This window comes from Phyllobates terribilis, unplaced genomic scaffold (assembly GCF_046119375.1).
Source record: "Phyllobates terribilis strain yellow unplaced genomic scaffold, ASM4611937v1 Scaffold_5__5_contigs__length_657084704, whole genome shotgun sequence".
NCBI classification, from domain to species: domain Eukaryota; kingdom Metazoa; phylum Chordata; class Amphibia; order Anura; family Dendrobatidae; genus Phyllobates; species Phyllobates terribilis.
Genome location: NW_027362765.1, coordinates 621,712,979 through 621,730,247, shown reverse-complemented (window position 1 = coordinate 621,730,247; position 17,269 = coordinate 621,712,979). Strand labels below are relative to the sequence as shown.

General features: G+C 44.2%; 1 protein-coding gene across 1 annotated transcript in view; it reads right to left on the bottom strand.

The window, feature by feature from the left end:
* Positions 1-17,269, bottom strand: part of TMEM132A (transmembrane protein 132A) — a 279,841-nt gene that overhangs the window by 202,334 nt on the left and 60,238 nt on the right. Inside the window, exon 3 of the mRNA XM_073686115.1 lies at positions 3,745-3,951. Coding sequence (XP_073542216.1) covers positions 3,745-3,951 — 207 coding nt within the window. The remainder of the gene's footprint in view (positions 1-3,744; positions 3,952-17,269) is intronic.

Genomic DNA, 17,269 nt, shown 5'->3' with positions numbered 1-17,269 from the left:
GCCTACCTGGAGGCTCTGCCGTCACTTGCCGTGACCACCTGCCTGTCTAAAGACTCTTGCCCGCTCACCTGGGAGCGCTCACCAGCCACCTGCCTGCTGCCCTTCTACTCAGAGACTGTCCCTGTCACTTGCCGTGACTACCCGTCCTTCTACCCAGAGACTGTCCCTGTCACTTGCCGTGACTACCTGCCCTTCTACCCAGAGACTGTCCCTGTCACTTGCCGTGACTACCTGCCCTTCTACCCAGAGACTGTCCCTGTCACTTACCATGACTATCTGCCCGTCTTCCCCGGGAGCCACCCGCTTCCTTACAAGGACCGCCCCCTTGTATTGTTGCTCAGAGGTTCCGCCTCCCAGACCCGTTACACAAGCCCTCATATGGATGGGTCAATTAAAAAAAATAAAGTTGTGGCTCCTGGAAGAGGGGGAAGAAAAATCTAAATTACAAAAAAAGAAAAAAAAAATTGGCCGTAGCGGTTAGGGATTAAAAAAGTCAGTCCACAGTTTTACTTTAACTACAGAATTATTTGGCGGGCTGAGGAGTACTGTGAGAAGCAGTTATTTGTTCTTGTTGGGGTATCCTCACTTTAGTCATGTTATGGCACATGCCATAAAATGTATGATAGGTGAGACCTGCACATGTCTCGAATTTCTCTCCTTCTATAATATGCCTCTGGGTGAGGCAACCACGGTTCACTTCATCCAGCCTGTAGAGGTGGTCTTGAATGTGCACAGCTCTCTATTCACTTGTAGGATAGTCACGGCACGGCTGTTTTGTAAACTCCCACAGAAGTGAATGGAAAAAGCCACGTGGCCTCCTCTCCACTGTATACGAAGATGAGATGGTCAGTGACTACCTCACTGTTGTGTTGCTCTATGCTGGTCCACATATACAGTCATGGCCAAAAGTTTTGAGAATGACACCAAAATTATATTTTCACATGATCTGCTGGCCTCTGGTTTTTATTAGTGTTTGTCTGATGTTTCTATCACATACAGAAATATAATTGCAATCATATTATGAGTACCAATAGGTTATACTGACAGTTAGAATGAGTTAATGTAGCAAGTCAATATTTGCAGTGTTGCCCCTTTTTCTTCAAGACCTCTGTAATTCTCCCTGGCATGCTCTCAATCAACTTTTGGACCAAATCCTGACTGATAGCAGTCCATTCTTGCATAATCAATGCTTGCATTTTGCCAGAATTTGTTGGTTTTTGTTTGTCCACCCGTCTCTTGATGATTGACCACAAGTTCTCAATGGGATTAACATCTGGGGAGTTTCCAGGCCATGGACCCAAAATCTCTGTTTTGTTCCATGAGCCATTTAGTTATCACCTTTGCTTTATGGCAAGGTGCTCCATCATGCTGGAAAAGGCATTGTTGGGCGCCAAACTGCTCTTGGACGGTTGGGAGAAGTTGCTCTTGGAGGACATTCTGGTACCATTCTTTATTCATGGCTGTGTCTTTAGGCAAGACTGTGAGTGAGCCGATTCCCTTGGCTGAGAAGCAACCCCACACATGAATGGTTTCAGGATGCTTTACAGTTGGCATGAGACAAGACTGGTGGTAGCGCTCACCTCTTCTTCTCCGAATAAGCTGTTTTCCAGATGTCCCAAACAATCGAAAAGGGGATTCATCAAAGAAAATGACTTTGCCCCAGTCCTCAGCAGTCCACTCCCTGTACCTTTTGCAGAATATCAGTCGGTCCCTGATGTTTTTTCTGGAGAGAAGTGACTTCTTTGCTGCCCTCCTTGAAACCAGCCCTTGCTCAAAGAGTCTCCGCCTCACAGTGCGTGCAGAAGCACTCACACCAGCCTGCTGCCATTCCTGAGCAAGCTCGGCACTGCTGGTAGTCCGATCCCGCAGCTGAAACAGTTTTAAGATACGGTCCTGGCGCTTGCTGGTCTTTCTTGGGCGCCCTGGAGCCTTTTTGACAACAATGGAAGCTCTCTCCTTGAAGTTCTTGATGATGCGATAGATTGTTGACTGAGGTGCAATCTTTGTAGCTGCGATACTCTTCCCTGTTAGGCCATTTTTATGCAGTGCAATGATGGCTGCACGTGTTTCTTTAGAGATAACCATGGTTAACTGAAGAGAAACAATGATACCAAGAACCAGCCTCCTTTTAAAGTGTCCAGTGATGTCATTCTTACTTAATCATGACTGATTGATCGCCAGCCCTGTCCTCATCAACACCCACACCTGTGTTAATGGATCAATCACTAAAACGATGTTAGCTGCTCCTTTTAAGGCAGGACTGCAATGATGTTGAAATGTGTTTTGGGGGTTAAAGTTCATTTTCTGGGCAAATATTGACTTTGCAAGTACAGTAATTGCAGTTAAGCTGATCACTCTTTGACATTCAGGAGTATATGCAAATTGCCATTACAACAAATGAAGCAGTAAACTTTGGAAAAATTACTATTTATCTCATTCTCAATACTTTTGGCCATGACTGTACATACTGTTTGCGTAAGGCCCTGATCACACTGTGTTTCTGTAGTAAGTTCCAGGCTCCATCTGCATCCACAACACAAACTGGATTCAGGTGTACATTCCATTCACCCCCCGATGGCGCCATAGTTTGTAGTGACACCAATAGAGTTCAAATGAACCAAGTTTGTGAGTTTATAGATCTTTTTGAAGGGATCCATCTTTTAAGACGGGCCCATAAAACTTGGTCTCCTAATCTTCCATGGATGTGTGGAAACACAGACACTTTCTGACAAAAAGCACAAATTTAGTTCATTTGAATCTTGTTCTAGTCATTGCAGTCTATGGCCCTGTCTGAATTCCATTTTCATGGGAATTCAAGTGGAACTCCTGAAAGCAGTGTGAGCAGGGCCTAATGATCTCTGCACACTTCCTCCTCCCACTTGACTCCAACAACTAGCTGCTGCCTCTACCAAGTTACAACAGCAAGTGCTACAACTTTCTTCAGTTCAGGCAGAGAAGGAGGCAGGATCGGTATGTGTCCAGTGAAGAGGAGTAATATCAGGGGGAATTTCTTCCAGGGTAGTATAAGGACAATCAATTCACGATTATGTTGCAGTGTAAACGGGCTTCCAATCACCCAATGAACAAGCAAAATGTTTGTTCACAAGGTGAACTGACTTTTAAGCAGGCTTGAAAATCATTATCCTCAGTGGTGAATTGTTCTGTGTAAACAGGACTCATGTTGCCGAAAACCACGGCAGCCTATATGTACTGAGCGGCGATCTAATACAGATCATTCAGTGTGTATGGTATTTACCAATCAGCAGTAGTTTAGCGCCGCTGGACATTCCGTGTAAATAGACCCCAAGTAAGGTTTGGTTTGGTTTGGTTTGGTTTGCAGCCTCTCTTTGCTATTTATTTGCATAGTAAACTGGATTTCGTCTGCTTCCTTCCCTGCAATTTGGCTATATGGCCAAGATCACGTTATGGACCGGCCAATGTCACCCCATTGGCTTTCCCATAGCAGCAAAAGGGGCTGCTGATTGATGCGTAGCATCAAATACAGCCCTAGGTCCATAAGCTTCTAATCTCTTGCACTTTAGGTATAAAACTGTCTAGGCTGCTGACAAAACTCAAAAGCACAACCAAAATTACATTATTTAAAATGTATTACCGTAATTAGCATTTAATTGTGTGCATTTTTGCCTCTGGGTTAAGTAATGTGTGGTACATTTTTAACATGTGTGAACATACTAAGAATTAAACCATATGCAATAAAGTGACAGAGACAAACAAACCACTCACTTGTATTTTGCAGGATCCTTGAACACTCATTGCTTCATGTGCTGCTTGCACTGTCACACAATGGTCCTGAGAAACTTTTGAGTGCTCATCAATCCCTGAACGATGAAATAATATGCGTGCCACCGGATCAGAGGGAGACACCTCTCCACCAACAACCTCACTTTGAATCCCTTTCAATCGAGTTCCCAGCATTTCCCATGGAATATTCTGAAGTAAAGATAGAAAACTGCACGTTATACAATAAGCAAGAATTATGAATTATAGAAATATAACAGGAAAGTAATTTGCAATATTATATTTCCCCTTAACATGCTTTCTAATGATGTTATAATCATTGGCATCTGATGATCCTAAACGAAGACTGAAAGAAAACAGGAGTGGCGGTTCATGGCCGCTGCCAAGGAGTACAGGAACTGGATGTGTGTTAATGCAATCTTTATTCACACAATGAGTTTCGGAATCAGATCGACTCCTTGAAGTACAATATAACAGAAAACACCTCCTCCCTTTAATAGGGAACTTAGGTGACATATTCAACATAGTTTAAGAAAAGAAATGCATATAACGCAACAAAGAAAAAATAATGATAAAAAAGAGGAATTGGTGTGGGTGCCGGGTGTTTGATCCTGGCCGATCGGACATTGATGGCATATCCTTTGGCTAGGACATCAATATAAAAGTAGTGGACAACCTCTTTAAATGTTGAGCAGCCATGTTTAATAACAGAACAGCAATTTACCTTTCAAATTGTAGGGTTTAAGTTTTTAATGCGTTTAATCGCATTCCTCCGTATACTTCTGGGATATCCCTTCTCAAGAAATCTCCTTTCTTATATCCTTGATTCACTTAAAAAAATGTATCTAGAGGTGTCGTAAGAACCTTGAACCCACAGATGTTTCACAGAATTTTATAACGTTGAGCAGTAAAAATGAAAATTAAGATTTTTCCTACAAAAATGTTGATTTAGCCTCAAAATTTTTCATTTTCACAAGGGTACCAGGAGAAAACGGACACCAAAATTTGTTGTGCAATTTCTCCTGAGTACGACAATCTATGTAGTGGGAAACTACTGTTTGGGCGCACTGCCAAGCTCCGAAAGGAAGGAGCGATGTTTTTAGTGCAGACTTTGATAGAATGGTTTGTGAGCGCCATGTTGGGTTTGAAGAGCCCATGGTATGCCTAAACACTGGAAACCCCCACAAGTGACCTTATTTTGGAAACTATACCCCTCAAGGAATTTATCTAGAGGTGTGGTAAGCACCTTGAACCCACAAGTGCCTCACAGAATTTCATAACGTTGAGCCGTGAAAATAAAAAAACAAACATTTTTCACATAAAAATGTTGCTTTAGCACCACATTTTTCATTCTCACAAGGTTAAATATGAGAAAACCAATGGTACAATTTATTACAAAATTTCTCCTATGTACACCAATACCCTATTTGTGGTCAAAAACAACTTTTGAAGCACAGTACAAAGTTTAGAAGGGAAGGAGCACCATATTATAGTGCGGATTTTTCTGCTATGGTTTGCTCATGCCATGCAACATTGGTAGAGACCCTGAGGTACCAGAACAGCAGAAACCCATAAGGGACCACATATTACAAACTACACCCCTCAAATTCATCAAAGGGTGCAGTGATCCTATTGACATCACTGGTATGTCACAAAACCTTGTACCACTGGACGGTGAAGAAAATAATTAAATTTTCACCACAAAAAATGTTTTAACACCAAATTTTATGTTTTAACACAGGAAAAATTGTGAAAATGGCACCAAAATTGGTCACAATTTTTGCTGAACGTGGCAATACCCCATATGCATCTGTACAGTACTGTTTAGCCACATGGCAAGACTCGGGAGGGACTGAGAGCTATGTGGACTCCATATACAGAGCCTTTAAGTTTTTTAGAACAGTAGAATCACCCCTCAAGTGACCCCATTTTGAAAATTACACTCCTCTGGAAATTTATCTACAAGTGTAGTGGCAATTTTGACTCCATGGGTGTTTTCCAGAAACAAAAAGCAATTGTTGTTGCCGAATTAAAATTGCAAATCTGCTCCAGTAGTGCCCAGTATAGTACAGTGCAGTGAACGTACATTGTAGTGCCCGTATACATTATGCCCAGCTCATGCTTCTGGAGACACGCACCCTGTAAATTAAGGAGGCTCTCATCGCTAAAGTACTGACAAACATGTGGACGCTAAATATGGTTTAGGCACACTGTGTGGCTTAGAAGGGAGGTGTGCATTTGGATTCGGAAGCACAGAATTCACAGGATTTTTTTTTTTTTTTTGAGGGGGGGGTGCATTTTGCTTTTTCAAAGCCTGTGTGTACGGTTACCAGTAACGTGGAAGCCCCCTATATTTCTGTTAAAAGATAACAGACCTGAGTGGAAACTTGCTTTTTTGTGATTGAAGTTGAAGTGTCATGCAAGGTGTGGGAAAGACCAAGTGCAAAATGAAGAGAAGAGGGGAAGGAAGATCAAACACTAGGGAAAGGGGGAATGGAGGACCCTAGGCAAGTCTAATCTCACCCTGCCTACCCTACTGTCCGTATATAGGTCCCACACCTATCGCCGAGCAGGACCCTAAGCCCTGGATATCATTAGAGCTTGGTCCTAGATAGGGAGGGGGAGGGGTGAGCACTGGTCAGGCCCCACTACAAACTAAAGACAACAATGTAGACAAACAAAGGGGATAAACTTAGCTTAAACAGACACCACAGGATTAACGCCAACTGTCCTCCATGGGCACCGGAGAAGAAGAAAGCTGACTGCTAGTGCTCCAAGCTTGCACAAAGGTACATAGAAGTATCACCGGCGATTTCCTGGAGCAAACTGAGTGCTTTTAACTCTCAATCAAGGGTTTTTTCAATCAGCAGCAGAAGGGAGGTCGCTGCTGGGTCCTAAAGGAAGAAGTATTAAGAAGGCGTCTGTAATGCCAAGCACAGTGACCTTCTACAGCCAGATCCAGAACGGCTTTCTATTACACCTGACACACCTGTGACATGAAGCTTTTGTTGGGAACATTTTACATGACATTTTGGATTACATTTATCCTGCAATCTACACTGAGAACTTAAATCAGGGTTTCCATCTAAATCTCCAAGTGACGTGATTCAGATGAAACCCGACGGATCCAATAATACACATTAGACTATTGTCGGCTGAACCGCCGATATTGTCAGTCTAATGTGTATGGGGGCGTCGGCCAATTGATGGTCAAAAGAGATGTCAATCACATGTCTGATTTCAGATTGCCAATCACATTGTTCTCCCAGAGATAAGCAGTCAGCCATGAACGCAGGAGCGCTCGGCCATGATATAGTCCAGATAGGATTATATACATGGCTATCATGTGTGATACAGTCCACTGAGCCGTGTATTTATTAATGTGTGATACAATCCGCTAAGTCTTGTACCTAATCCTATTATTTGTAATGCAGTCCGCAGAGCAGTGTTTGCAATCCTATCATGTGCGATACTGAATATGCAGCCACAATTATATGACTGATCCACTCTGACATCCGTAAAAATGTCAGTGAGCAGTGCAGCGCTAGCAAAATTAACAATGCCAGCTATCCTCAGTGACTGTCCACAGGTATCACTTTGCAGTCAACAACAAAATAGCACTGCACGGTGATCCAAAAAGTCAACCTCCCATATCCTATTTCAGATGCTTAAAAGGGCAAGGGAGGAATGACATTAAACACGAGAGCAGATCGCGCCAACATTTACTGCAGTCGAAGTGTGAGTTAGTAGTACACTAGGTTTTCATAGCAAACTTTCAGAAGCTGCTCCCACAAATGTTTGAAAGTTGAAAATATATAAACTTTTAACATTTTTCATATTGTATACTATCAAAATATATTTTTTATAAATTAAAACATTAACACTTTACATTTTTGATGACTCATTCCTACATGCATTTTTTCTTTTGCCCACGTGCATGAATTTGCATTTAACTATGCTAAACTTCCATTGCCATTTTCCAGCCCAAGCCTCCAGCTTCACCAAATCCTTCTGTATTGTTAAAGGGGTTGTCCACTACTTTATATTCCCCCCAGGGCCTCGAAGACTTCTTGTAAATACCTTCTGTTGCTGATAATGCCTGTGAGAGGCGCTATCACTGGCTGCTCACAGGCATCACGTGATCCCCGGCTGCAGCCGGCTCTGACATCCGCTGATGTCACAACAAGTGCAGGCAGCAGCCAGGGGTCACGATCTTCCTGGTTCCACGGTGGATGTCAGGCTGTGGGAGGGGTTACCCCAGGTCACACCCGGCATCCACCGCGTGCTCTGCCTCTCCCCATTCATTGGGAAAGCGCGGTGGATGCTGGGTGTGACGCGGGGGGGGTAACCCCGCCCACAATCCAGCCGCCACCGCGAGGACCCCAGCACTGAGTCACGCCTCACTTGTGACGTCAGCGCGGGGTCACGTGATGCCTGTGAGTGCCCACCGATAGCGCAGCTCACAGGCAGTATCAGCAACAGAAGGTATTTACAATAAGTCTTAGGGGCCCCGGGGGGATACATTGGTGGGGGGGGGGATAAAGTAGTGGACAACTTCTTTAAATTATCCTCCACTGTGTTGATTGGATTTCAGTGATTAGTATAATCTGCAAATATCGAAAATGCTACTCTTTAGGTCCCCTACACGGTCATTAACTGGAACCTGTCAGGACATTTATGCTGCCCAAACCACAGGCAGAATAAATCCCAGCCTAGCTGCACAATTGCAGTCAGGAACTTTATTCTGGCGTTTCAGAGAAAATATACTTTGAACATCCGAGGACTATAGGTGGTGACCAGACTAGTCTGGTGCCGCTCCAGGTTGACTCTTCTCAGCGCTGCAGCAGCTGATTACCCATGTAGATTCAAGGTAGAGATGAGTCAAACACCTGTGTCTGCGCCGGACTAGTCTGATCTCCGGCTATACTCCCTGGCCTGATCTTCAAAGTATATTCTCTCTTACCTGGTTGGTGACAGGTTACCTTTAAAAACCTTTTAGTTGCAATATATACTTTGTGACAAAAACATTAAATTCCATGGTTCTTAAGACATATTCACTGCGTACGAAAAGTCCTTATTTCAACATTTTTGGCATTCACAGGGGTAGTAGCAACATTATGTAGAACCTGCTACATTCAAGCACTTGAGAAAGTGGGTATGTCACACAAACATAGCAGGTTCTGCATAATGTTACTACTACCTCTGAATGCCAAAAATGTTGAAATAAGGCCTTTTCATAAGCAGAGAAAATGTCATCTTTAGAAGTATGCAATTGAATGTTTTTGCAACAAAAGTATATATTGCAACTACAGTGGGGAAAATAAGTATTTGATATACTGCTGATTTTGCAAGTTTTCCCATCTACAAAGAATAGAGGTCTGTAATTTGTATCGTAGGTACACTTCAACTGTGAGAGACAAATCTTAAGAAAAATCCCCCCAAAAAAATCACATTGTAGGATATTTACATAATTAATTAGCATTTTATTGCATAAAATAAGTATTTGATACAGAAAAACCTAACTTAATATTTGGTACAGAATCCTGTGTTTGCAATTGCAGAGGTCAGACATTTTCTGTAGTTCTTGACCAAGTTTGCACACAATGCAGCAGGGATTTTGACCCACTTCTCCATAGAGATCTTCTCCAGATCTTTGACTATGTGCCCACGATGCAGAAATGCTCCGGATTTTTCCTGAGCGTTTCTGCATCTCCCCTGACAGAAAAAAACGCATGCGGATTGTACATGCGGATTGTACATGCGGATTGTACATGTGTTTTTTCTGCCAGGGACATGCGAATGTGAAGCATTCTTCACTTGCATTTCTGTATGCGGGTTGACAAGCGCTTTCCAAGCGATTTTAGCATCACTTGGAAAGTGCTTGACAACTTGGTCACACTATATAAATCCATGCAACCGGCATGGATTTATATAGTGTGACCGTAAAGAATGGTAAAAAATAAATATATCCTTACCTTCTGATGGCCCCCGGCGTCCTTGTCTCGGCTTGCCGTCAGCTCGCGGTAGATTAAAGGACTTGCCGACATCAGCGGTCGCGTGACCCGTCACATGACTAAATGACGTTACCGCAGGTCCTTTAGTCTACCGCGAGCTGCCGGCAAGCCGAGACAAGGACACCGGGGACCATCAGAAGGTAAGTATAATATTTATTTTTTATTTTATTCTTTTTTTTTTTTTTTTACAGGTACTATGGTACCCGGGTCCGGAGGAGAGTCTCCTCTTCTGAAAACCCGGGTACCATCCGCACATTGAAACGCATGGAATCAGCATGTACAGATCCAGTGATGCGGATGACATGCGTTCCAATGCAAGTCAATGGCGGCGAAAACACCGCGCTTCCACAAAATAATTGATAGTGCTGCGGATTTTTCCGCAGCGGAAATTTCCACAGCATGTGCACGGATTATCATTGGGGAAAATGGCAGACCTTCTACCAAGCGTTTAAGCGTTTCTGCAGCAGAATTGCCGCAGCGGAAACGCTTAAAAGACGCATAGTTGGCACACAGCCTTTCAGGTTTGGGGGCTGTTGCTGGGCAACATTGAGTTTCAGCTACAGTACAGACCAAAAGTTTGGACACACCTTCTCATTTAAAGATTTTTCTGTATTTTCATGACTATGAAAATTGTACATTCACACTGAAGGCAACAAAACTATAAATTAACACATGTGGAATTATATACTTAACAAAAAAGTGTTAAACAACTGAAAGTATGTCTTATATTCTAGGTTCTTCAAAGTAGCCACCTTTTGCTTTGATGACTGCTTTGCACACTCTTGGCATTCTCTTGATGAGCTTCAAGAGGTAGTCACCGGAAATGGTTTTCAATTCACATGTGTGCCCTGTCAGGTTTAATAAGTGGGATTTCTTGCCTTATAAATAGGGTTGGGATCATCAGTTGTGTTGTGCAGAAGTCTGGTGGATACACAGCTGGTAGTCCTACTGAATAGACTGTTAGAATTTGTATTATGGCAAGAAAACAGCAGCCAAGTAAAGAAAAACGAGTGGCCATCATTACTTTAAGAAATGAAGGTCAGTCAGTCCGCCCCAGGAAAGGAAGACTAAGAGTCACCTCTGCTTCTGAGGATAAGTTCATCCGAGTCACCAGCCTCAGAAATCGCAGGTTAACAGCAGCTCAGATTAGAGACCAGGTCAATGCCACACAGAGTTCTAGCAGCAGACACATCTCTTCAACAACTGTTAAGAGGAGACTTTGTGCAGCAGGCCTTCATGGTAAAATAGCTGCTAGGAAACCACTTAAAAGGACAGGCAACAAGCAGAAGAGACTTGTTTGGGCTAAAGAACACAAGGAATGGACACTAGACCAGTGGAAATCTGTGCTTTGGTCTGATGAGTCCAAATTTGAGATCTTTGGTTTCAACCACTGTGTCTTTGTGCGACGCAGAAAAGGTGAACAGATGGACTCTACATGCCTGGTTCCCACCGTGAAGCATGGAGGAGGAGGTGTGATGGTGCTTTGCTGGTGACACTGTTGGGGATTTGTTCAAAATTGAAGGCATACTGAAGCAGCATGGCTACCACAGCATCTTGCAGCGGCATGCTATTCCATCCGGTTTGTGTTTAGTTGGACCATCATTTATTTTTCAACAGGACAATGACCCCAAACACACCTCCAGGCTGTGTAAGGGCTATTTGACCAATAAGGAGAGTGATGGGGAGCTACGCCAGATGACCTGGCCTCCACAGTCACCAGACCTGAACCCAATCGAGATGGTTTGGGGTGAGCTGGACAGCAGAGTGAAGGCAAAAGGACCAACAAGTGCTAAGCATCTCTGGGAACTCCTTCAAGATTGTTGGAAAACCATTTCCGGTGACTACCTCTTGAAACTCATCAAGAGAATGCCAAGAGTGTGCAAAGCAGTCATCAAAGCAAAAGGTGGCTACTTTGAAGAACCTAGAATATAAAACATATTTTCAGTTGTTTCACACTTTTTTTGTTAAGTATATAATTCCACATGTGCTAATTCATAGTTTTGATGCCTTCAGTGTGAATGTACAATTTTCAAAGTCATGAAAATACAGAAAAATCTTTAAATGAGAAGGTGTGTCCAAACTTTTGGTCTGTACTGTACATCAAAAAGATTTTCTATTGGGTTCAGGTCTGGAGACTGGCTATGTCACTCCAGGATCTTGAAATGCTTCTTACGGGGCCACTGGCTGTGTGTTTTGGGTCATTGTCATACTGGAAGACTCAGCCACGACCTATCTACAATGCTCTTACTGACGGAAGGAGGTTGTTGGCTGAATTCTCATGGTACATGACCCGATCCATCCTCCCTTCAATATGGTGCAGTCGTCCTGTCCCCTTTACAGAAAAGCACCCCCAAAGTATTATGTTTCCCAAACCATGCTTCACAGTTGGGATGGTGTTCTTGGGGTTGTACTCATTCTTCTTCCTCCAAACACAGCAAGTGGAGCGGATACCAAAAAGTTTTATTTTGGTTTCATCTGACCACATGACCTTCTCCCATGCCTCCTCTGGATCATCCAGATGGTTATTGGCGAACTTCAAACGGGCCTGGACATGTGCTGGTGAGAGCAGGGGGATTCATGACGGCGTAGTGTGTTACTAATAGAGATGCGCGAATGTTTCAAAATTTTGGTTCGGATTATGATCGCCAAATTTACAATATTCGCCAATTTATTCGTCGAACGTTACCGAACACCATAGGATTCAATGGGGGGCAAAAAAAAAAAAAATGCATACACAACACCTTCAAACGGGCCCAAAAGCTGCCAAAACACATCAAATTAGGGGTAGACAACTGGAAAGTGCCATCAATTGACCCAGAGTACAAATACTATACTTATTATTACTATTACAGTGACATTTACATGTGAAAAGGAGTCACCGTCGGTGACTCACCGACTGGTACAAGAGGAGAGAGGACCCTGCCCGTGAGGGCACACAAACAATCTACAAGGAATGGGTGAGGATACAGTAGGTCAGGGTACAGCTAGTCGTGCAGCAGTATGCTGGAGTGAGGGTTACCGCAGATTGTACGCTTGTCACAAGATATGGGTCTTCAGCTTCCTTTTCAAGGTTTCCACAGAAGGCGAGATTCTGATGTGGTGGGGTGCAGAGTTACACAATAACGGAGACGCACGGGACAAATCTTGTATGCGATTGTGACAATAAGAGATAAGAGGGAAGCAGAGTTGTTAGTGACAGGTACAAGAGGAGGGTTAGGGTTGGGATGAAGACTGTGGTATGGTTTGGAATGAGGTGGGATGTATTAGGCCGAGTTCACAGGTGGTGAGATGTGATTTGGAGAGTAAGGTTAAGTGCACACGATGCGTTTTCGCGGTGGTTTTCCCGCCGTGGAAACGCTGCGGAAACGCTTGTTAATAGGTCTGCCAGCTATAGCAATGGTAATCCAGATGTGCTATGCACATTATGCGGAAATTTCTGCTCCGGATAACAATTAAGGTAAAAACTACAGTATGACCATTTCTTCCGTGATCCCGCCGCGAATTCGCGCCCATTGACTTGCACTAAACCACAGCAAACCCACAGGTATATCTATACCTACGGATTTGTTGCATTTCAATTAAAGCCAATGGCCGCGAATTCGCGGCGGAAACGCAGTGCAGGTGGTACCCGCGTCGAAAGAGGACTACTGCTCCTCTCATCCAACCGCCGCTCCCGCTGATAACAGCGAGAGCGGCGCTGCTGAGGGGAGCAGTAGCTCTCCTAAGCAGAGCCAGGAACCAACCGCAGTTAAAAAAAAAAAAAAAAAACTAAAAAAACAAAAAAAAATCTTATACTCACCTGTCCGGCGGCCCCCAGTGGCGATGCTCTCATCCCGGCAGCCGGCGGTACACTGTGGGAGTGCTATCGCTCCCACAGTGTACCGCCTGCGGTGACGTAGAGATCAGCTGATCGATTATGTGACATCATGGTCTGAACATTCTCAAGAATGCTCCCACAGTGGTTAGCTCATCAGGGCTCATCGTCTGATCTTCAGCTGATGAACCCCAGTGACCTCCTGCAGCAATGCATACGGACAGGAGTGATTTTACACTCCTGTCAGTATACATTGCTGTCTTCTACAGCAGTGACATCAGTGCTGGCTGATGTCACCTCTGTAGAAGTGACATGGATCGTCGTGGGACAATCGTTGGTGGTATATGGAGTATGTCGTTGACGGCGGACAGGTGAGGGATATGGTTGTTTGTTTTTTCACTTTTTTTCAGAAGATCGAGGGTTTCGCGGATCCAGTACCATAAAAAATTTTTTTAAAAACCGTGTGTTTTTTATTTCGTTAAAATACTTTATTATGACCGTGTATTTATTGAAAAAACGCCGATTATTTTACTACGCGGTTAATAATGGAGGGCGTCTTATAGACGCCCTACATCACTAACCTGGGCTTCACGTCAGCCGCCAATACAAGACTGACGTGAACCCCAACCCCATTGCTCCACTCGCCACCGCTACAGAGCAGTGGGAAGAGCGAGGCTAAGTGCCTTATGGATGCGCCATTTCTGGGACTGCTGAGGGGTGATATTAATAGCAGCGGAGGGGGCTAGTATCCATGGCCCCTTCCCTGGTTATTAATATCAGCCCACAGCTGTCTAGTTTAGCCTTTGCTGATTAGATTTTATAAGGGGACCCCATGTTAATTTTTTTCTGGGGTCCCCCTGTAATCTAGCCAGTAAAGGCTAAACAAACAGCTGTGGGCTGATATTTATAGCCAGGGAACATTTTTGGCTAATGGCCCCTTCCTCGGCTACTAATATCAACCCCCAGCGGTCGGCTTTCCCTCTGCTGGTTATAAAAAGGACGCGGGAGACCACGTAATTTTTTCTTTTTAAATTTAGGCTCTGTGCCCACGATCCGGACGTAGCAGCGCTTTGTACGCATATTTTTGCTTCATCCAAAATGTTGCACTCTATTGAACGCAGGTAAATCCACATGTGTTCACTGAACCAAGCGGATTTATTGCATTCATTACTTTCTAGTGGTCAAATTTCTGTTGCAGAGACAAGCGACTCCGCAAGAGAATTTGACATGTTGCAGTCCTGAAAGACGTGCGGCATGTCAGTGTCCACGGGTGATTAGCAGCCTCAGATGCAAGCTTAGTGGATGGGATTTCTAGAGATCCCATCCACTAAGCTGTAACATCTGGACGCTGCGAGTTTGACGCTGTATAAACAAGCAGTGTTAAACCTGCAGCGGCTCCTGATCGTGGCCACGTACCCAAACTCACCCACAGCATGACAATTTCTGTAGCGGACACTCTAGTCTCCGCTGCAGATTTTGACCGATTGAAGTGTCATTATATGCGATGGATTCACATGTACCGACAGCAAAAGTGCAGTATTAGAACACAGCATTTTGGACGCAACAAAAATATGCTGCATCCAAAGCGCTGCTGAGTGCTGATCAGGGGTCGTAGCTGCTAACGAACCAGCTGTGAGCTGTTAATAATGGCCAGGAACCATGTTTGCAAATGGCACCCTCCCTGGCTAAAAATACTAGCTCACAGCTGCCGCATAAATTACATGTATAAAAATGCTTATGAAGATTGGGTGAATGGGACTAGCTGACACCTAGCTCTTTTATTTGGTGATGGAGAAGTGTCAGACGTTTTCATGACCAAAACTAATTAAAGTAAAGAGCTAAATAAAGACACAGAGCAAGCACTTTATTTGAAATAGAACAGACATATTCTTAATCATTTAAATTGACCAATATACTCACTCCAGTTCAGACGGTAATCCAAGGGTTTAAACAATGTCCCACCAAATAACTTTATTTAGCTCCAAAAAGCATTCATTGATGTACAAAAACGCTTCAAAATATGCATAAAAAACGCATCAAAAACGCCCAGCATTTTTCCTGCCAAGGAGATACAGAAACGCTCAGGAAATTTCTGCTTCAAATCCTGATCGTGCACACATAGCCTAAAGATGATCTTCCGAGATGGCGGAGAATCTGGTTTTGGAGGAGGAGAGTTGAGTCGTTATGAGAAGGGGCTGTTGGGACTTTAAGCAAAAGCTTTGCCCTATGTTGTCAATATTCTGCTTGAAGAATGAGGCTAAGTCTTCAGCTGAGATGAGAGGAGAGGGAGGGGGAGCTGGTGGACAGAGGAGGGACTTGAAAGTACTGAATAGCTGTTTAGGGTTGTGAAACACGTATGATATGAGAGATGAAAAGTAGATTACTTTTGCTGCAGTGAGCAATTGTGCAGCATTTTGAAATCTTCTGTTACTCGACTGCACTCCCTTTCTCTTGCAGTCGCACAGCAGTACGCTTTGTAGATGAGGGGTAGGAAGAACATGTGCTCCAGTAGATGACAAGTGCTGCATCAAGTGGCCTCTGCTCCTCTTCCTCCACCTTAACATCACACACAGTACAGTCTTCAGAGGTGGTACCCCAATTACCCTTGTTTTCACCCACGTCACAACTCTCCAACCGGCCAACTTGACTATGGGGAAGCACAGATGGGCGAGTCTGCAGAACTGTTCACACATTCTATTTCGGGGCATCAGAGGTCTGATCCACAGCTTCACAGACTCAAGAGGGGGAAAGCATGTGTAGAGATGCCCAAAATTTTTTTCAGTTCATCCGGGCCCGGATGAAGTAGGGTCCGAGAAGAATCCAAACCATCGTCACCAGACGTTAAACCCTGGGGGTGGGCATGGATAGGTTGGAGAAAGAAATAAATACACACCAGAACATGGAGAACTAAACTAATAGAAAACAGGGGTTGGAGAACTAAATTAATAAGACAACAGTGGTTGGAAAACTAACCTACTAAACAGCTAGGGTTGGAGAACTAAACCACTACACACCAGGGGATGGAGAACAAAACTACTAGACACCAAGGTGTCACTAGACAGCAAGTGTTGGGATCCTCAAGGCTTGCGGGACAAACCTCTGCATCCAATACTTCCTCCAGTGCTTCTGCATCCTCCACCTCCTCTAGGGCCTCCACATGCGCCCTCAACCTCTGCCTTAATGAGACACATGTTCCAACAGTGCAGAGAGAATCCCCCCCACTTCCGTACTGTGCAGCCAAGTCTCATCGCAATCAGGCAGTGTTAAAATTAATATGCCTTGAAGATCGCAGTCATACAGCTGAAGAGTTGTGGACAGCTCTCCAGGCCGAGTTTGAGCAATGGCTGTCTCCACTGAACCTGGAGCAAGGGAAGGCCGTGTGTGATAACGGTGCAAAACCGGTGGCGGCCCCAAGCCGGGGCAACCTTAGACAAGTACATTGCAAGGCTCGCATCCTCAACCTGATGGTACAGCAATTTCTCCGCCACTATCACGGCCTGGATGCGCTGCTGCAGAAACCACGGTCTCTGCGTGCTCACTTAAAACTATAAAAATGAGCAGGATCTTTAGTATAAAAGCCAGACTACTAGACAACGAGCAAACTCCTTCATGATGATAGAGGCCACCATCTCCTTAGCTTGCTGGTACTTTTCTGTGGGAATGAGCTTGTTTCCAACCAGCC